Here is a 21,992-nt window from a genome sequence, read left to right as displayed (position 1 = left end):
GTTGTGAGAGTCTGAGGCTGTGCTGCAACTTGGGTTACAACAAAATAAAAGTAAAACCAAAGTCCAGTCTTGACTTGTAAAAGGCCAGCAACATATTTTCACTTCCTCATGTACACCCACGACTAGGCCATAAAACCTTCCAGGCCATTCTGAGCTATAAATCACATGCACGAGAAGTGTTTACGGTATGCAAACAGGATGTCCTTTCTACTCAGCTATTTTAATGCAGCTGCGACACATCAGATACAAACAGAAGCTGTGTATTCAGTTCACATAGCTCAAACACATCAGTGTTACTTTAAATAGCATGCTTTTGATACAAATTTCCTGTAACAACATTGATAAGTGTTGCATGGTGAAATAACTAATGTATGCCTTTAGAAGTTAGACTCAGAAATGTCCACTTTACTTGTGTTCTTAGATCACACAGGCTGCAAAGAGTTTCTGCACAGACTGCAGTGTCGCTATCTCCTTGCAATACACTGTATCAACACAAGAGGGCATCATTGCAGCATCACAGCAAAGTGGTAATAATAAAGGTTCAGTCTTACCGTCTGTGAATGTGTGCCTGTGTTAAATCTATCCTTGAAAATTCTTTTGTGAATTATTGCCTACGTTTTATTTAAATTTTGAAATGAAAAATATTGTCATTCAGAAAAGTTATTTGCAGAAAACATCTGGCCCAATTAGCACCACGAATACAAACTGAAAATATCATTGAATAATACAAACTATTTGATTTTATAGCCATAATCATGATATAACTGTGCCTCTGTCAATCAAAGGATGCAAAACAAAGTACTTCACATAGAAGTTATAATTAGATACGAAATAACACTTTGATAAGAATGTGAAAATATCACAAGTTCCAAATGATACCGTGACACCACAAATATATACAAAGTATCTAGTAAAGGTCCGTGATCTTTGTGGTGCATCTCCTGCTGCTTCCTCTTCAGCTGCAGACAGAGGGGACGTTTGGTTAAACTAACCTCTTGAATCTGATGCTGGTCTGTTTATTAATGAAAAATCATAAAGACTCTGACTTAAAGGTAAAAATCACTGCTGTGGATTTAAATATGTGGAGGGAAAACATATATTATATGGAGCTGACTAATAATTCAGGAATACTGGAACTAAATACATGAATTCATTCAGGATGTTATTGATGAAAAGTTGGAAATGGGGAAAGTATTGTGTGTAAAAACTGTATAAAAATGTGTACATATACATGCAGGTTGTAGTAAGAAACTGACATGATGATAATATGTATTTCTTTGTTTCTTCTTCAATCATAAATCATTGATTTGATCATATTTATAATATTAATTTACATATATTTGTTTTTTGTAGTTTTAGCCACACTACCGATGTTTATACATCTATGTGTGTATTTCAGTGCAAAGAAGTATACATTGCATTAAAGTTTTTTAGATGTGACTAGATCTATTTTTCTCTCCTCTGAGTGTTTTGTACTTGTGTCAATTTCATGTTCTATTTCATCCTTACTGATCATCAGAGGCAATGTTTGATACTGAATATCTTTCATCTCGCGCACACGCAGGTCGAGTCTTTATATCAACAAAGTCAGTTGAATCCAGCCCAACCTACCCATTTCAAAAGTTGGGCCACAGAGGCACAGAGGCTCCTCCAAGAGGGTTAACTCCAGCATGCTGTCTTCTAGAGTGGATCTGCTGACCGCTGAGCTCGCCCAGGTGAAGTCGCTTCTCCTGACCCTCCACCCTAGTGCGGGGAAGGCTGATGCATCAAATCAAGCCAATCTCTTTACTGAGTACAGTACGGTTCAAGGTGACACATTAGTTGGACAAGGTGAATTGGTTTAATTTCATGTGTTTGAAAATATGTACAGCTAGGCCTATATATTACTATAAATTATAGATTTCTTTCTTTTTTAAGGTCTATGACATTAAACATGAGTGGCATTTCATTTGTCTCAGTGCAGTGATTTTTGAATTAAGATTTCCAACATACATATCTAAAGAGTTTGCTTTAAGGGAGATGTTTGGGTGCAAAAAAGAAATGTGTGTTGGATTGTCATTCTTGAGTATCAAAAAAACTTTTGTTCAATAGGCATTCACACACTGAAATGAACCGAAGACTGTCAAACATGTAGTAATAGATTGCATCTGGTACAATAAAAAAAAAAGAATAACAGGGCTAACTGATGGAAAACATTGGGGAATGTGATAGAACATTTCAGTGTGCTAGTACATTTCTACTGTGATTTAGTTTATGTGCCTTACTCACTAACAAAACTATATGTGACATATGATTGTGTACCTAAGAGAGTGGTAACAGGACCATATGGGGTGTCTCTGTCTTTGCTTTGATAAGGGGAAGTAACCAAATGGGTTACAGTTGCAGGGGTTGCAGTTTAACCAGAGAATGTCTAGGTGTGAAGATTCCCAGGGATAATCAAAAGGTAACAAAGACACATGTCTTTGTGTGACAAGGCTCAGAAGAGGAAGGGGATGACTGGAAGGTGTCAATGGGGAGCTTGAAACTGCTGATCAATTGTTATAATGTAAATACATGATGTTCCCCTACTGTGTGCTGAGATGCTTCAGAGCAGGAGGCAAACTGAACTCTTGGCTCATCCTCTACGGACTGTGTTGCAGTCAGTATGACGGTGAAGCCTTCTCTGCGCAGAGAATAAATACTTTAAAGACAAACTTCTTTCCTCAATGTTTCTTGTTTCAGTATTCAGTATTATAGGACTCACTCGGTACTATTGAATAGTTTTTTTTCCACCACAGGAATCTGCTTGGAAAGACATTCTGGAAAGTAGGTAATCTTCTGATTAATTTATTAAGAGAAGTAGAAAGAATAATATAAAGATTGTTTAAGCTAATCTATTGCTTCCTTCTCCAGACCAGTAGGTGGCGGTAATGCACCTACATGGTGCTGGTAAAGACGCCGATACAACGCAAATAAGAAACATTCTGGGATTAGCGCACGCTAGCTAGCTAACTAGCAAGCCGCTAAATGAGTAGGACTTAAATACTTAATGTTTCATCCACACCCTTGTTACAGCGTAGGAAAGCCCAATGCCATCGCTGGACGAGTGGCAACTTTGTCCGGCTCATTTTCTGTAATCAGTGTACTAAGTATTGGAAGCAGCTAGCTAGCTAACTAGCCAGCCGCAGCTCCAACTTCAAGTTACGCCCCTCTCTTCCGCAGACAGACCCCATTTCTTAACTGTCACAATTAAACATCAATTCAAACAACGAGAGACAGAGGACGAATAAAGCACAGTGTGCAAAGATAAGTATTTGGGCTACAGCCACATAGATAATGTGCTGCGAATAGAGACAGGTAGCTAGCTGACAGCAGCAACCGCGTGGAGTGACTGCGTTAAGAAAGACAACTCCAAATCATTGTCTTATTTCAGAGTCCATGCTAGCCATTCGAGCAGCTGCAGCGGGCGTCTCTCTAATAGCTGTGGCCAAAACGATGACCTCTGTGGCAGCGACGACATCTTCTGAACCTCCGGGACTGAGCGCGTCAGCCAGCCGGGGTGCACGCACCGGGAGCCCGCGGCAGAGGCTCCAGAAGCTGCTCGCTGTACCCGGATACGACCCGAGCCGAGTTAACGACCTACTGCTCCTCCGGCCCGACACAGACGGCCATACTACCGCAGACCTTAAGGAGGAGAGCGGCAACAGGCATGTTGTGTTTTTCCACGGGGACATTCAGGTGAGTGTGATGAGGGTATGAGCACATGTTTGAGGCGTCTATTGATCTCAGGTTACCCACGGGGGCGACAGACAGATGACGCCTGACTCTCAATCACCTAAAATAGTTCCGTTCACAATGAACACAGACGGGTAAATAAAACCCTGAACAAGGAGATAATGGCCGATTGGAATCCAGAGATTTATGGTCTGTTCATCCCCGTGCTATCTCTGAACGCCAATGTATTAATGGGGATGTTATTTAAAGGCTTAAACCACACCAACTAAACGATTTAATCCTTGACCAAATTTAACAAATACACACACTATAACAAATCCCACCGACTCACTGAGAAATCTATAAAATTATGGATTATGGTATTATTATGACATTGTATTTAAGATTTTGAGTTGGAGTAGTTTTAAAGTAATTGAAGTGCCTTTACAACAACAACAACAACAACAACAACAACAACCACATGGCTCACTCACGTGAGATCTAAACGCCATGTGACATTTACAGGGTAAGGGTCATGTATCTTTCCAGCTTGTACACCCATGTGACTCCTCCCATGTGTCAGGACAGGTTATCAGCAGACTGAGTCATTTTGTTGTACTGAAGCAAAGGAATCTCCTGCAGGTTATTGCATAATGCGGGGAACCACTTTCAGGCTAGCTTGCATTAGAATTGTTTCCCACTTTAGGAGCAGGGTAGTTCATTCTGCACACATTATTATTTACTGTCGCAGTATAACACAATCGTGAAACAACAAAGGGCAGATATTTGACCCCGTCACTCTTGGCGTCTCTTAGCTACGTTGATATCGAGTTCACTTTATTCATACTGTGTTGGAGAGGCTGTCTAGGGCTCAGTGATAAGCCACAAAGAAGTGCTTCCTTCAACTGAAGGAAGCACTTCACAGCTCAGTCTATCGCGCACAAGTACAGTGATGATACTTGTCTGTCCATGGCGAGTATTGGAGCATGATAGCAGACCGCCGCAGAGATGAGGTGCACTTCCTCTATTTAATCCACCTTTAGCTGTGAGTTGGATCGTCTTTGTGGAAGAAACACGCAGGGGATTTGACTAAATTGAACATGGTTTTTCTGAGTCAGAGCTGAAAATGACCAGACTGCAATTCCCAGAAATCCACTGTGCGAAGAGTTTATGTGTAGGGATTTCAAAACATTTGACAATACCACACTGTAATAATATTCCATACATAGGACCTGAGAAAACATCTGAGGCATTCAGTATTTTGAAGCTTTTTTGCTACCGTCCACAGAGTAGTGTTGAAATATAAGTCATCACTAGTCATCTTTCTCTTATGTTAGAAACCATAAAACAGTCCGGTTAAATACATATTTTTGAACAACCATCTTGGATGTGCCCTATGAGAGCAGAGGACGTTCATGCTTTTCAAGGTGTTTTTGAAGAGCAGAGCACTTAAAGGAAAAAATAAACTGTTTTTGTGGATGGGAGCACTAGTAATTTCACCCTGAGACATCAGTGTGTGTGTTTGATGAATTGACAGCTGACCAGCAGATAAGAGAGTTTCTGAACATGTGCGCAGTTGTGATTAAACTGCTGTGAGGAATAAGTAGGACTCAGTATCCCTCCTGCCTGGGCCAAACGTCTAATTGCTGCAGCTGCCAGATTATGCAAAACGGTCTCATCAGAGGCCTTTTGGTCCCTTTTTTTTAGTAAGTGGAAGGGACACTTATTAATCAAGTGTAAAAAAAAAAGAAAAGAATAGGAGTAAAAGAAGATTAAACGTCAGCTATTTGTTTCCCTTTCTAATTGCTTTCAAGAATCCAAGCGCTGTCCTCATTCACTGAAGCTTTAGTCGCGACCGATCCATCCGTACGTTGTCCTCATTTGCAATTCATCCGGCGGCTTCCCAGGCAAGTGTTAATGTTCCTACAGTGTGCTGGTATCTACCAGGAGACGTTCGTATGCGTGGGATGCTGTCCCCGTCATGTTTGCATGTAGATAAAATGAGGTCGCTTGTTGTTCAGGACCTCTCAGTCTGACTGAGGAGACGCTGCCGATGGAACGAACCAAGAGTGTCAAAGAGAGGCGCACGCGTGAGAGGTTTCTAGTCAGACTCTCGTTGGGCTGGAGGGGATGTGGGGAACTTCTTTTCTTGTCTGTCTCACAGTTTGAAGTCATCGGTTGTCAGAGAGACTCATCAATACTTTTTGCAAACATCTTTGACTTTTAGAGTCTTTTTTTGGGAGATTTCGTTTTATTCTTACATCTGAATTTAAGTGTTTGAAGGCCGAATATCACTGCCATGCCTCCTCCGCCTCCGCCTCCTCCTCCTTAGCTGGACAAGTTTATGTTCCAACACTTCATGTTGCAAAGATACATGCTCTAATCATCACAAACACATTGACTGAAAGAGCTCATTTTAGGGATGCACGTATCTGTAAACTCAAACAAATGCAAAGCGATAAGTGATTTATATGTCGTATACTTCACCTTCTTCCAGTTTGTATACGTTGTTCACTGCAGCTTCACATCCCGTCTCTCTTCGTGTTGTTCGTTGCAGAACTTCGAGGAGGAGATGGCTCTGCAGCCTGAAGGAGCCCAGTGGCTCTCCTGGAGCCTGGAGCAGGTCGCCCTCACCCTGGGCCGACGTTTCCCGGGCCGGCACGTTTGGGTGGTCAGAGCCGGCCGCATGTATCTCCACAAGTTCAGCAGCTACCACAACTTTGTGGAGAGCAACATGTTCGGGGCCCCGGAGCACTCGCCGTACTCGCCTGACTCCGGAGCGTTTCTCCAGCTCAGGTCTGTATTTCAACTCCTTTTCTTCTCTGATCGGCTTAGTCAACATATAGCATCTGAATTATCGTGACATTTTTAATTTGCTTTAATATTTGCACGTTGTTCTGATTTTTCAGCTGTGTTAAACACTTGTTTGGCCACTTGGGGGCAGCAAACAAGCTTTAAACACAACATGCTGTAACATGATTATTTACACCAGTAGACACAGGGTGTTTGTGTCCACAGTCACTCTTCTTTGAGCTGTTTTGATCTCCACCAACTCCTGAGGGAAATATCTGGCTATTTAGCTGATCCATTCCTCTAAATTAGTTTAGTTTATTTTTTCCAGTCATTCATTCACAATACAACAAATTGACCATACAGTTATCAAAGTGGTTGATTAGTACTAAATCATCATATCACAAATAGAATCAAATCAAACACAATATTCTGACAGAAAAAGGCTGAAGCCTGAGCTTATTGTGCATACACTTAATTCTGAACAAAGCATTTCTAGAATTCGACCCAAAATAGCAGAGAATCAAAAACAAACCAAAATATAATAAAGAACCATGACATCATAGATTGTCAGTCCATGGAGGTCAAAATAAAGAAACGTTTCTGTCGTGTCATTCCTCAGTGTTGGCCACACACTTTGTGTCTTTTAGTTGTAATGTTTTTGTACATTTTCCTAAACACACATCGCTATTTCCTCTTGATGAATTGTTGCATGAAGATTGAATTAGTGCTAGTTGTGTAAGTGTTTCCCCACATTTCAACACGTTATGTAATGTATGGAACTATGAGTGAGCAGTATAGTTTTCTTTCATGATGTCCTTAGTTTTATGCAGTATTGCAATGGTTGTAGACAACAGAGTCTATGGTCTATTATCACTCCGAACAATGTTTTCATACACTCTTTGAGTTTTTATTTAATCAATCATAAGCCAGCTAGTCTGTATCTTTGTTATAATATTGCGTATAGTGACCTTCAGACACCGTACAATACAACAACCCTGCCTCAGCTTTCTTTTAAAACTCATAAAAATGGTTATTGCCTCAGCTTTTACTAAAGCTGACGCTGGCATACTTAACTGCTGCCTGTGTAATGGTTATCTTCGGTAGTGGCCGTCTGAATTCTTAGTGCATTAGTCTTAAAGACTTCTGCATTGCCAGAGTCTGAAACAGACTCTGACTGAGAGACGCAGAAGAGGGCGTCTGCTAAAATGACCACTGAGTAGAATCCTCACCTCTGAGGAAAGTGAGTGTTTACTGCATGATGACTGCATTGTGAGTATTTGCGTTTCTGACGGCAGGGCCCTGCTGAGCCACGGCATGGAGCGAGCCAACCTACCGAACCCCCCTCGGCCACAGGGAGGCGCTGACGGCCCCCTCTCAGGGTTCTCCCTGACCCTGGTGGGCTTCAGCAAAGGCTGCGTGGTGCTGAACCAGATGGTGTACGAGCTGGCCGGGGCCCGAGCAGACCTGCAGATGTCGCACTTCGTCGAGGGCGTCTCGGACATGTACTGGCTGGACGGCGGGCACCCGGGAGGCAGCGAGACCTGGGTGACCAACCAGCAGGTGCTGAAGGAGCTCGCCGCCAGCGGGGTGTCGGTCCACGCCCACGTGACCCCTTACGAGGTGTGCGACCCCATGCGGGCGTGGGTGGGCCGCGAGCACGGACATTTTATCAAGACCCTGGAGGAGTTCGGGGCCCGTCCGAGTAAGAATCTGCACTTTGAGGATGAGCCCCCCTCCATCGAGAACCACTTCAGGGTCATCCAGGAGTTTTGAGTTTGCTTGTGAGCGCTTACATGCAGATTCAGTCGTATTTGCCGCTCTTACCTCATTTTTCTTTGATTTAAGGGCTCAGACCTGAGAGCATGTGAGCGATGCTGGTGTGTTGTACCTTTCACAGCTCAATGCACTTGACCCGACCCGTTTGAATGATCCGGGAGCTTTTTCCCTGCTCCCTGTAGCGCCGAGTAGGAATATGCAGGTGTGAGAATGGTCTTCCTTCTTAACTCTTCAGGCTAAATGTGAGCGTTTACATTTGATTCTGGCTCAAGCTACGAGCTGCTTGCAGAGCTGTCCATTCAGAAACATGAATGATTCATGTTCAGTTGGATTTTGCTCATGAGAGAATTCCTCTTAGTTTAATTAAGGACTTATTTTAATTTCCGGTATGATTCATAATTGAACCTAAAGGTGCAATGTGTAAGATGTGGCCAGAATTTTAGATTAAAACACTCCAAAAATGAACTAATTCTCCACAGAATGAGAAGAGGTCAAAGACGTCTTCTGCATGGTGTTGCAGAGATGTCTACTGAAATGAGCATGCTAGCCAGCTGATCTTCTGGCCTCTCAAAGTGCTTTAACCCTCCATGTTCATTCACACACTCCAGTAGCAGCTAGCATTCAGCCAGCACTAAACCCCGGCACACGGGGTCACAGCGGTCTGGTGGAGCGCTGGGTCTAATCTTTGTGACGGCAGCAACAGAGAGTTTGCTGACCCAGCAGGGAGTCATGGTGGTCCCTCGCTGGCTGTATTCCATCTGCTGAAGCTAACCACTGACTGGAAGGTCCGTCTACCGGAGAAGTGAGAGGGCCAAACAAAAGAGTTGTTTTCTTGTTTCTGCCACTTTGGATTCAATCCAACAAAGAATCTATCAAAGCTAAATGAAGCGTACAGCCCCGGTCAGTGTCAGTGTTTCCCTGCTGTTAGCGTTAGAATGAATCACTGTACATGTAGAGTGTATGGACCCAGTGGTAGAGGTGAAATGCTGCCCCCTTTTCTTTTGGAGCAGGTTGCCAGGTTCTACACATTGCACCTTTTTTAAAGGCTATTTGGCTGAAGCAGAACAGCATATTACGTTGTGTTGATACCGGCACTTGTTTTAGACGCGTGAATGTCTGAACTTGACTCTAGAGAGTCGGGTTCAGACTTCATCAGTTGGTCTCTCAGTAGTGATTCTTTGTTGTATTCAAATGTTTACTCAAGAGTTCCATTGTCATTCCTTCAGTTTGATCCCAATAGTGGATCGTCCAATCATTTATAAGAGCTTTTTGTTGTAAATGTCACACAGCTGCACTCTTTGGGGGAAAAAGAACAGTTAACACAATCTAACCTCCAGGTCCATCGAGTAGCTGCTCTGGAGCTTTCAGTCCCATCACATGGTCTTTGCATTTAAGTCCATCTGCTGATGGTCACGCGGACCTCGAGGACACATTTTGTCAACTGCTGTTTTCAAGTTAATGTTTCAATGTAACGCCTACATTCTATGACACTTCCTTTTTTGTTGCGATGACATCCCGGCTCATTTCTTCATAACAAACTTATTACATATCACTTGTTTTTTTTTCACTAAGCACTTGCTGTCTCTTTGGTTGGATCTTTTTATCCCAACACATTTTACAGTTTTGGTTTTGACAGCATATCAAATTACCTTATAAATAAACAATTGTTTTAACCAGACAGATCTGTTTTGTTAAAATGAAATAAGTTTTTACTAGACTGTAAATTTACATTTTCTGGTCAGTTTTTTTTTTTCTCAGTGGAAGAAATGCATTATTGATAATGAACATTGTTTATTGAAATGTGTGAAAACTCTCCTAGCTGCTGTGGGAATGTGTATTCATATCTGTGATCTCTATATGCTGACATAGCATCTTTGCACGATGGCTGTAACTCATCTTGCTAAATGTAACTTCAGATCATTCCATAATATTTACTACTTGTATGCTGTTTAAAGAAGGAGGACATGTACGATTCTTAAGGTATAAAGCAAGTGCACACCCAAGAGAAGTTGTATTATTTAGAATCAAGTGCTGGCTAATTTGTCGCCCTGTTGACTGTTACCCAATGATGGAGAGAATGCAACAGAGAAACTGAGACAACAAAAACACATCAACTACCCCATCAGATATTTTCTACAACCTTTAATGAGCTTTTTCAGTTCTCGTGGTGAAACCTACATATTAGCCTGCAGTTGATCAGAATACAATAAGAATTATGTGTCTCTTGTTTTAGTCATTTCAGATGCAATCAGAATGCTCATACATTAAAAAAAGAGAATATAAAATGCAAAATAAACATACATCTCTGAAACATGTATTTGCTTGTGGCTGGTTTGACTGTAACCCACAGTATCTGTGGTCTCACAGCACTAAGCAGGAGCGTAGGGTGACATCAGCGGCCTGATGCTGCTGCTGCTCTGCTTCTGGAGGATGAAGGCTGAGCTCCTCCTGCCCACGACAATGAGCACTCACACACAGAGAGGCCACGGGCGACTAGCTGCTGGAATGGACCCGGTACAATAGCTGTACTAAACAACAGAATCGACACCACAGAGGTCGTGTTCAAGAGACGAGACGATGGCGGCGGCAAACACGAGCCGCTCTGTGCGACTCTGTTTGGAGCGTTCCGTCATCCTGAGAAGTGACATCCCGACATCACCGCACTGCAAAACAAGTCCATCTGCTACTCGTCAAGTCTTCAAACTTGTTTTACAGATGACACAACAGGAAAGAGGAACCATCACTCCTTTAGAAATTTAGACACGAGTAACTTCCTGTATTGAGAGATTATTTCAAGACACCGACACCTGTTTGGAGACGTATCGGAACAAGTAGTTGACTGACTGTAAACATACTTGAGTCATGAGATGACGTAAGAGTCCAGCTTATTTCCTTGTACAGTGGCAAAAGAGGTGCAGCGGCCATAATCCCCTGACTCTCACACAGATGTTCTTTCCAGCTGATTGGAGAATAAAGTTCTTACAAGCTCAAGGGGAATCTGCTGACTCGGTGAGATTAAATTACTTTGTCGAGATGAACATCTTTTACAGTGTGTTGTTCCAGTTTTCAAGGATGACAGCATACAGATGAGAGCATGGCCGTGGCTGGAGACGCCCATCTCCCACACAAAGGCCATTGTACCAGCCGGTGACAAGAAGAAAAACAACAACAACGTGGTCTTATTCTGCCGGACACCTCGGAACAAAAAGAGGAATGTTTCACTGGAGATTAAGAGTAATCACTTTAGTTTCTTTCATTCTGTGACCAACAGATGGCCGATCCTGTGAATCAATAGCACCGTGTATTTCCACACTAGACAGTGGTTCTGTCTCATCCGTCTCTTTCTAAAACCATCACTCCCACTTTCTGGTCCCTCAAATCATTTCATGCCTACATATCTTATCACGCAGCGTCACAACTCCAAGAAGCAGTTATGACTATTCAAACTATGACTTCAGTCACTTCGTCCAACACCGACACAGTTCTTCCTCTCGACTCCGGTCTCGCTTTACCTCCCAGTACCACCTTCATCTAGTCCTCATCTTCCAATCCACTGCAGTCCAACATTTCCATTTATTATCCAGCACAGTGACCACAACAGCTTGTTTTAAATAACACCGTAATCATCTGCTCCCGCCACAATCAACTCTTCCTTAGAAGACACGTTATTTACATCAAAATATAAAGTAGCACATAAATAATAATAACAGGCCCGTTAGAATAACATTAAGAATACAACACAAAGAGAGCGAGCAGCATGCCCTGAGATGAACACAGCAGGAATATATATATATATATATATATATATATATGACTTCAGGCAGGAGTAGCTTTGAATGAAAGGACACTGAATGGCTTTAGGGCGAGGGACTGAAACACACAGGGAACCTCTAAAGGACAGGAAAACACAGCGTCATGAGTAGTTTTCCCTTTGCTGATCAGTATACCATACGTGTGCTTATGAAGTAAGTGCTGAAGTCGAGCTTCTCTTCTTCCGGCTAACAAAGAGGAACCTGCAGCTCGCTGAGGAAATCATAGAGTAAGTGCGGGTGTGGCATGTGAACGACTGTGGGAATCACAGGGTTCTTCTTGCTGCTTTCTTTCTCAGCCGGTCCAGTTTTTAAGTTTCTATCTCACTGCAGAAGGATGCCATGAGGATGTGCTGCTGGTGTGAAACCGTGTTCTGTCAATGTCTGTACATGTGGGGGGCTTTCTTCAGAAGGGGACTATGCTAAGGTCGGACCTATTAAAACAGTTCTATCTAAAACCCTGAGCTAAATCTGAATTATTGCAGACATATAAAACACGTCAGTAAGAAGTAATGTGCTTGTGTGTAGTTCAGCCCCTCTGCTGCTCGTCTAAGTCAGCTTGGATGTGAAATACAGAGAGACGGAGCTATGACATAAAGACAGCAGCGCGTTTTATCCACTTTCACTGAACTAGTGACGGAATGACCCAAACATCGGAGTGAAAAGGGTTACCGTGATGCTGTGCAGCTGTCTCTGATTCTCTTCAACATGCAAACCAGGACGTCGTCACACTTCCTCACTGCAGAGGTGCCGATCTCGATGTCACACTAAGACTTAAGGCAGAGTGCTGTGAACTTGAAAAAGATAGATTTTAAATGCACGAGAGAGGTATTGCATAGAAACCCTCCACACTCGCCTTCATCAGTACAGGAAGAACAGAGTGGGGCTGATGCAGCGCTTTGAAACTACCAGAGATTTCAACAATGAAAGGAATTAAATACTTCAGGTTAAACACACTGCATTAATTGAGACATACTGTACAATTTTCACACTTCCTTTTTCTAACAGCGATGGATCAGTGACAGATCTCACAATTTAGCTGGTTATCTTTGGTCTGAGTGGTCCATCTTGGAATTTAGCAAATTAGTGAGATACATATACTTTTGAGTGGTGACAGCTGGTTTTCTGGAGGCTTTAAAATAATTTAAAAGCTCACATGGGAGAAGCGCCCCCCCCCCACTTCGATTCCTCCCAGTTTTCGTTTTGCTTATTTATTCATTTTTCAAAAGTCGCCGTCTCCAGCGGCGGGCCTTTCCTCGTCGAAGCGGAACCTTTTTGCATGAGAGTGGGGCGACTCCAGGAAGTTCTCCTTGTCTTCGGGGTCCTCGGGTGGGGCTGTCCACTTGGTGCCGCAGCTCCTTTCGCGGACGGTGCGGGTGGTGGGGGCCGGCTCGGTGCTCAGACAGAGCTGCCACAGCCAGGGGTGACTCATGCACTCTGCAGCGCTGGGCCGGTCCCTGTGGGCAGAGAGCAGCGTTACACACCTGCAGTCCAACGCTGTGTTCATGCCGCTCACAATTACTTTCACTGTCGATTAAAGGCAAACTTAATTTTTAAACCTGGTCCCTATTTTCCCATGGTTTGGTGTCTTGGGGACAACAATTTTCAAAACTGGTCCAGTATTGAAGGAGAGCTAAACGGGCTGCAATGTATCCAGTCAATGTATGGCCACTACAGACACTTGTTTTTTCCACTGACTGCTCTGATTGTTACTCTACAACATTATGGAAAGAATCCTACAAAGACTTACTTTTCACTTTTTGTTGTTTACTGTGAGTCTCGCTCAAGTCTTGTTCTGAAATATTGTGTCTTATCCACATTGTTGAAATCAGCTCAATGTTCATCCGTGACAATGGAAACCTTTTAGCGAACACTAAGCCAAGCTTTCTGTCCTCCAACACAACAAACTCAAACAGACCGGGTCAAGGTAAAGAAAGTGGTTCATAGCCTTTTCCATAATGTTGTATAGAAACACTTATCATGTGAGCCTGCTAGTGGAAAAGACAACACATTGACGGTGAGGGTCTGCCCAGAAGGACTACATTGCAGCCGGTTTAGCGGCTTCCGTCTGCAGCCTTCTCCCTCAATACTGGACCAGTTTCAAAAACTGTCACTTCTGCACAGAAACGTGGGAAAATAAATCTGTGTGACTTCCTCACACACGAGCAGACTTGGTTCTAAAATAAGACATTACGTGACGGTTGGGCTGCCTCGTGGAATAGTCCTCCTTTTGTTTACAGCTCCGTGCCAACATTCCATTTGACTTCATTCAAAATAAATCACTTGACTGTGTTTCTATTCTTGGGGAGACTGAGGTGAGTTAACACACACACACACACACACACACACACACACACACAACTCACTCTGGTGTTTTGACCAGCAGCTTGCGGACAAAGTCCACGGCCAGCTCAGACACCCTGGAGAAGGCCTCCCTGCTGTAGTCCACGTTGACCTGGGACACGTTCAGATACGTCTCCTGCTTGTCGTCCCCGGCGAACGGAGACTCGCCCGTCACCAGCATGTAGGCTATGACACCCACACTCCTGAGGAACACACACACATGCACGAGGAACACAGTCAAAAGATGCACAGGGGCGTCTGAGGGCTGAATACCAGAGGGCACACTTGGGTGACTGATTTAGAAAAATATTTTTTTTTAAAAAGAAAATAAATCATTTTCATAATTTTGGCAACCACAAAAGTGAGAACACACGAGAAGATTACAATAATTACCCAAAGTGTAAACAGCTATTAGCATTTGCAGAGCTACTCTGTGGTCTGTGGCTCTCCTCCCTTTTCATTTACAAATCGTTTGGCTTTAGAGTTACAGCGACACAAACGACGGTCAACACGCCTTATCTTTCAAATCGCCACAACGGCAGTTTTGGAAGAATGGACTCACCACAGGTCAGTCGCTGTCGTGATTGGCTCATAATTCAGGATCTCAGGCGCTGAGTGAGGACATGAAAGAAAAAGTCAGTTGTTACTCAATCTCACAAGAATGTTGTCATTTCCTGTATCATTTCATACCTCGGGTTGTTTTATTTCACCACTACTGACGCTTCACGTTTCTGTTGTGTCTTTATTTACTGTGTTATTTGTAGTAAATTACTTTTTTTTAAGAGTAAAATGTACACAGGAAGTGTGTGACAGCAGAGTTGTACTCTGATCTCTATCCACAAGTGTGGTGAATCATGCTAAAGCTACGAATTTCTCAGTATCCATAAACTACTTATCATTTGTGAGAGTTTCACCTCGGAGACCTACGAAGGCGTCTATCAGCATTACACGAGACAGGTCACTGAAACGTGGTCATGCTGGTGATGTGTTTAGAGTAATCAAAGCAGGGCTTTATGAACATCACCTTACCCACATACTCAGGTGTGCCAAGTATCTCTCGGAGCTCTCCGACCGCGCCCAGTCTGCGTGCCAGGCCGAAGTCTACGATCTTTATGTCTCCTGGAGGAGACAGGCTGGTCAGGAGGATGTTCTGCGGCTGAGAGGGAAACACGAGGTGAACATCACGCAGAGAGCACAAGCACTGGAAAGATAAGACGTGCTGTACTTTAAACTTATTACATAACTGGAGTCCTCTTGGAACACCTATTCAATAACAAGACGCGTTTACTTTTCTGTAGCATCATTATTGGTTTAAGTGCTGGAAATATACTGGCCATATGACACTGTGTCAACACTACTATTGTTTCATTATTGCATCATTCTCAAGGGAAGTTGAGAACGTACAGTACGTTGCTCGTTCTGTTTACACCAAACACACCGATCTATTTGGTGGTTTTGAAGCCAATCAGCATCTGCTGACAACTGATCATGTTAAATTCAAATTTCACTGGAATAATTGTGGGTGTCTTAAACTTGCAGATCCACCTTTACCTTAGGCCTGGTAACAAACCCTTGTTTCAATGTTGCAGCACTGTAAAAATCACTTGTTCTACCAGTGCTTTCTCACTTTGCCCTGTTGCCAGCTCTAACCCGTCTTAACTGTGCCATGAAGATAGGAAATTGGGGTTTTGAATCCACAAAAAGGGAATACGCAGTCGAGCACTTGAGGGGGAAGTTTGCGGCGAAGCGAGTGAGCGTGTAAAAATAGTTTCCCTCGTCTCCAGCTACACTCATGCGTGTCATTTTCTGCATGCGAGTGTGTGTACGTGTGTGTGTGTGAGTGTGTGTGTGTGCGTGCAGACCTTCAGGTCCAGGTGCACCAGGTTGCTCTGGTGGAGGTGGTGGACTCCCTCCAGTGTTTGCCTGATCAGACGGGTGATCTGGGCCTCCGGCAGCAGCTCCTCAGACATGCAGTGGTCAAATATCTCTCCACCGGCCGCACTGGGCAAAGAGGAAACGCACCGTAAATACCAGGTACTGTTCATGAAACGCTCGTCTACTAAGAGGTCCACGGAGAGTAAGATACCCGGCAGTTTTATGACATTTGAAGCAGTTTGTTTGTGATGCACTTTCAACGCTAGAAACAGAAATATAGTGTATTGGTGGCTTTAGTGGCCGACCCACAGCCAGAGGGCCTCTGGTCTGATCCTATAAGTGATATTGAGCAAGAAAGCAGCCTTCCTTCCTGCTCGCTCGCTGTAAAGCACTGCAGCTAAGAGCATCAGCCAAAGTTGACACAAAGCCCTAAAATGGTGGTGCAGAGTACAAAGTTCACCTGATTTCATTACATTTCAGGTTGTTTTGAGCTGTCCAGGCCGTCTTAGATCACCAAAGTGAGTTGTGCAAGCTGTCCTAAAGCGTCTCTGACAACAAGTATGTAACTGTGGTCAACTGTGCATTCTTATTTCCATTCTGCCTCTCACATCCAGTTTCTGTTTCGGTGTCCATGCAGTTCATCTAGATCTGGAGTTTCAGCTCAAGCTGTACGGTAATATAGCCTACAAGCCTGATAAACCGGTTGGACAACAAGCATTACATAAAAAAAACAGAGTGTCTCAGCTCCTTAACATTGGACAAACAGGACTTTGCCCGTATGCAGGCATCTACAGGATCCCTCTGCTGTTTGTGGTAGAAACATTGAGCCGGTGTTAGACAGATCGTTAAACATGGCGTCCCAACATGTGCCACTGGCTCTGTTGTGAACTCACTACTCCAGCAGCAGGACGATGTCGTGATCCGTCTCGTACGCAGTGTGCAGGTTGACCACTCGGGAGTTGTTGCGGGCCGTCTCCAGGACGGCCATCTCGTGAATGACCTCTGCCCGGCAGTCGCGACCTCGCCTCCTCTTCCGCAGGAACTTGGCGGCGAACACTTTCCCCGTGGCCTTCTCCACGCAGCGCCGGACCACGGCAAACTTCCCCCTGGGGAGCACAAAGTGGACATGTAACGTAAAGGCAGCCTGGAGGACATTCTGTTGCACATTTACTACATTTTTTACGTTTTATAATGTTACAACAGGTTCCCACAATACTTTCTAAATAAAACAATACATTAGAGTAATCATTTGTAAATGATTGCAGCATTGGGAATGTGGTGCCATCAATAGATTACATCTTGGTTTGATCATTGGGGTAATTGTTCATGTTACTCAATGCTGGGAGGATAGTGGCTACCTGCTACTACATGCATGAACCCAGACTCATCATGGCAACAATCCAACACTACAGAATGATTGGAAACAAGCAGTGCTAATATGGGTGTTCATCACACATAATATTCATTTGGGTCTGTTGGTTTTAAAAGGGAGACATCATGGAAAACTAACTTTTTCCTTTTGGTATCTGGAGTGCCTCTTGACCCTCAAACTGTGAAATCAGACTAGATGTGATTCAACAAGCCATTCGGATCCTTTTCCACATGCAGGCTCATTACAATATACTGGCCACGGCTCGAGAACTACCGTGGCAAAGGTGCACCACGTTTTTTGGGCTTAAAGATACAGGCGCTAAAATGGAGCGTTCCAGACTGAGCGTGAATACAGGTATGTTCACACAGACTGTAAGAGGAAAATAATGTTTTGATGAACGCTAAAGTATGTAAAGCATGAACCTGACAATGAGCACGATATGTCCTGAGAACTAGACCTACCTTTCCCTCTCTGAAACAACAACATTTGGCTGATATTTAATTCAATTAGCAGAAGCACTTCTACACAAGGCCTTGCGATGACCGCGACAAAAGAAGAAAACTATTTAAATCCAAAATGAACTGCGAAGGTTTCCCAGAAGGACGACTCTGAAATAGAAGAACAATGGCGCTAAACTGTCCTACTTCGTAGCACCGCCTATCACTGGCATTAGTCATGTATTGTCAGTCTTAGCATTAGAGACACAGCATGAAGCATTATTCTTCACTTTTAACTGTAATGTTATTAAAGGAGCATTCCACAAATTCAGTATTACATTTCAGCAAACTTGTGGGACTTGAGCGAGACACATTATATTTTAAATATAATCTAAGCAGCAGAGGCCGATATATTCTTATAGACTATAATATAAGTAAAGCTAAAAAAACAAAAAAACAAAAAAAAAAACAGCAGGATCCTATAATTCCCATGATGCAACTCAGTGGTTCTTCTTTAGATCCTCCTTAAAAGGGCCGCACCTTTAAACTGCTGTTAATCACTCTGTAGTCTTGAGGCACTGATGATGTCATCAGGGGATCTTCTCTTAACAGAGCTCACTAACTGATTCAATTACATGCTGAATAACAAAAGGTAAAGTCATCTTCAAAATTGATAGATTGCTATAATCAACTTTTGGCTACCAGGGGGAAACACATTTAAAATAAGGTGACACACACAGCCACCATTGGCTAACATCTGACCTCACAAACAATAGAAACATCAGCTGTGTTTCTGGCCTCCTGATGCATGTCCACTACTCACACTAGTAGCTCTGGTTTGGTCTACACCAAACATTTCTGACTCTTTAGCTTGCTAACTGCTATGCTAACCAGCTAGCTGCTAACTTTGTCTGTGGGTTGATGCTGGGCAGGTAACAGACTTGTTGTTACTGATGACAACAAACACAACTGGAAGGTGCAGCCTGATAAAGAAATAGGGAAACACCGTGAGGCAGAAACCTCCCACTGTGAAAAGTCACAGTGTAATTTCAGACTACATTGTACCAACGCTGTGAATAACTACACATGCCTTAAAAAGGTCAAAAGTAGAACCAGAAATTGCCCTCATCATGTTCTCTAAAGTGTTGCACCTCAGAACTTCCTGTTATAGCTAATGGCACACACACAATAAGTGAACAGAAGTGGTCGGTACCATTTCTCCTTTCTAAGAGTGCGGTGCTCGTTTCCTTCCTCCTATTTTGAAATCAGAATTATACGGTACATGCTGCATGACACATCACTTCAAACACACCTCAGAGATCTCAGGATGTATGATCATCGACCGTCAGCCGTTGCCATGACGCACACACACACACACACACACAAACAAACACATGACAAAGGTAGCACGGACCAGTCAGGTCCCTCTGGCACCGCCTGGCTCCAGTATTTACAGTGGTGACGGATTACAGTACAGAGTCCAAGTGCAGTGAAAAGTATTCATGTTTGCAAATAGAGAAATGAGACGATGCAGACTGGTTAGATAAAGGACAGGTTGAGGAGATTTGTGGCAGTTATTAGGTTTTCAGTCTCATGTTTAGTGTAGTCTGAATCTGTGGTGACAATGTAACGACAGTTTACTGACCCAGTTTAGTCTCAACAACACAGAAAGTGTCATGTGCACCTATGTAACAATACAATGTATGGTACTGGCACAAGTATCGAATACACAAGTATCAAGATTAGACTACATCATATTACCTAACGTAAACTCTGAGATGAATATGATGGACATGTATGACACAGTCCGGGGCTCTCCTTGCTGCTGCATTGATAAGGCTTCCTGTATCATTGTCAGTCAGTAGTTGCCTAACTGTAAGGTGTTATTCATTTGTAAAGTGTGGTCTAGACTGTGCTTATGAGCCATCATACCAGTCAATTGTGTACTATCTTGCCCGTCCGGCTAGACACGTCATGTCCACACCAATATTCAATATTGAATTGACTATTAACAATCCAGACTCATTTTAAATGCTAATTGTACAATTGATATATATCCCGACTCTATGTAATCCTAGTAGAATAGTGCACAACAGAACTACTTGTGTCGTTCCTGCAGACCGCATACCGCTGAAGAGAGCCCCCCTGTCTCTCTCTGTTGTCCCGGGACAACGGTCACATCAGTTGGACTCACCTGCCGAGCTCTCCGGTGATATCGTACACGCTCTCCATCGGCTCCGTGCTGATTGGGGTCTGACTTTCCCCGAGCAGCCCCGCAGCGAGCCCGCTGCGACTGTCCAGCCGCCTCCGAGACATCTTCCTCTCCCGTGGGTAACTTACTGATCTCGGTCCTGCTGCCAGCTACCCGGCTGGTACTACTGCTGAACGCCGAGTAATATGAGAGACGAACGACGAAACTAACCCAAGTGTCTGTCTAACGTTTACACTGCCGGCTTCACGTTAGTTACATGTTAATGTTAACCAAGCCGGTTACCGTGCTACTGTTTAGTTTACGGTTAACGTTACCGACTCCGGTTAGCTTAACTGTCGCTAACTAAGTTAGCTCGATGGTCAATGTCGCGGGTTCAGAAGTGAGTTAAACCGATTTCCCAAATTTCAGCTGAAGAGGAGCGGTTCGTCTTTAAAACGTCTACCTACGGCTGGTTCCAGTGGTCCGCTTATCCAAACTACTGCAGTGGGCCACTGTGAAATAGCTTAGTAAGTTTATCTAGAGAGTTTTCGATCATTTTCTTTTTTTACATCCTTCTGTTTGACACTGTGTCGACACGTCACGGCTTGGCGCATGCGCAGTACTGTTGCGTTTGAAAAAAGGGAGGTCGAGTTGATTTGAAACGTGAATACAGTTGATGTGTGTGAACTGTAATCATTTACTCCCTCTTTGTGTAATGGAGAATGAAGACAGCGGACCGTATCGCAGTCTGTTACCGCCAAGAAAAGACAACAAACTATGAAAAGTTCAGCAATGTCCAAAATAAATAAATCAAAATGACTCACGATAGGTCAGAAATATGAGTATAATTGTAAAATAGGTAAAATCTTTGACTGTCTAATAATTCATTCAAAACAAATCATTTTTATTTTATACTTTATAAATCTCACAATTATGACTTGATACTTTTGACTTAGTGTCATTTTCCTCATAATTGTAACATAACATCTGAAAATGATGATCATTTTCATATGATCAGTCATAATAACTGTAAGTCATATCTTTGAGTCCAAATTATGAGATATAGCGCACATCTGAAAGATAAAAAGCCAAAATTATGAGATCAGCCAAATTTTAAGTCAGTATCTTATAATCGTTTAAAATGTATTTCTCATATTGTTTTTATTGTAGAGTATAACTTACTTATAAATATTTTTTACTTACCATGAGTGTTTTTGTTTCTGTCATTCAAAAAAAAATTAAAAATAAAAATCCTTTTCTACCATGAACACAAGTTTTTCTTTTCCTGTCAGAAATGAGTTTCCACATAAATCTGTCCACTGGGCATGTACATTTTTTACATCTGGCAAAGCATCTGCAGGGCACTAGGAGCCTCATATCTAACCCATAAAGACTAATACTAACGGTATGTATAGGGATATCATTTGGTATTTGTCCCCATATTGTCTTTAAAATGATTATATTTAGGTTCACCATTATAATGTACTTTAAAGATAATACATTTAGTAATTTCACTCATTCAATTGGTACAAAACTCTTGAAAAAGATAAATAAGAGTCATGTATCATTAATCAAAATTTGCCATTTGTTCTCTTTTATTACAATCATCGGGGTGAAATGGAGACACACACAAACAGGAGCTTTGCATAGAGTGGAATTTTGAAAACCGGAGACGTGTCCTGTCAGAAATGTACTCGGAGAGA

General features: G+C 42.9%; 2 protein-coding genes across 2 annotated transcripts; one reads left to right on the top strand and one right to left on the bottom strand.

The window, feature by feature from the left end:
• Positions 1 to 3,007: 3,007 nt before the first annotated feature.
• On the top strand, positions 3,008 to 10,577 carry cunh2orf69 (chromosome unknown C2orf69 homolog). The gene is made up of 3 exons (XM_076081776.1): positions 3,008 to 3,717; positions 6,251 to 6,489; positions 7,782 to 10,577. Exons 1-3 carry the CDS (start codon positions 3,418 to 3,420, stop codon positions 8,257 to 8,259), a joined length of 1,017 nt encoding a protein of 338 aa, XP_075937891.1. The 5' UTR covers positions 3,008 to 3,417; the 3' UTR covers positions 8,260 to 10,577.
• Positions 10,390 to 20,898, bottom strand: stk17b (serine/threonine kinase 17b (apoptosis-inducing)). Its single transcript, XM_076081775.1, has 7 exons — positions 20,293 to 20,898; positions 17,183 to 17,395; positions 16,277 to 16,415; positions 15,444 to 15,570; positions 14,977 to 15,025; positions 14,438 to 14,617; positions 10,390 to 13,528 (listed from the first exon to the last, which is right to left on the bottom strand). The coding sequence occupies exons 1-7, from the start codon at positions 20,412 to 20,414 to the stop codon at positions 13,294 to 13,296; spliced, it is 1,065 nt and encodes a 354-aa protein (XP_075937890.1). The 5' UTR covers positions 20,415 to 20,898; the 3' UTR covers positions 10,390 to 13,293.
• Between the last annotated feature and the right edge of the window lie 1,094 nt (positions 20,899 to 21,992).

Source organism: Anarhichas minor, unplaced genomic scaffold (genome assembly GCF_050575085.1).
Source record: "Anarhichas minor isolate MPS153535 unplaced genomic scaffold, ASM5057508v1 ptg000087l, whole genome shotgun sequence".
NCBI lineage: Eukaryota > Metazoa > Chordata > Actinopteri > Perciformes > Anarhichadidae > Anarhichas > Anarhichas minor.
The sequence above is the reverse complement of the archived record's forward strand: the minus strand, read 5'-3'. Positions and strand labels throughout refer to the sequence as shown.

Bases quoted from the DNA above. Each gene is read 5' to 3' on its own strand.
- cunh2orf69 (XM_076081776.1), top strand. From the start codon at position 3,418: ATGCTAGCCATTCGAGCAGCTGCAGCGGGCGTCTCTCTAATAGCTGTG. The intron at 3,718-6,250 runs GTGAGTGTGATG...TGTTCGTTGCAG, and splicing joins TTTTCCACGGGGACATTCAG to AACTTCGAGGAGGAGATGGC. The intron at 6,490-7,781 runs GTCTGTATTTCA...TTCTGACGGCAG, and splicing joins GGAGCGTTTCTCCAGCTCAG to GGCCCTGCTGAGCCACGGCA.
- stk17b (XM_076081775.1), bottom strand. From the start codon at position 20,414: ATGTCTCGGAGGCGGCTGGACAGTCGCAGCGGGCTCGCTGCGGGGCTG. The intron at 15,026-15,443 runs GTAAGGTGATGT...GTCCTCACTCAG, and splicing joins TGGCACACCTGAGTATGTGG to CGCCTGAGATCCTGAATTAT. The intron at 13,529-14,437 runs GTGAGTTGTGTG...CTCTGCCCACAG, and splicing joins CTGCTGGTCAAAACACCAGA to GGACCGGCCCAGCGCTGCAG.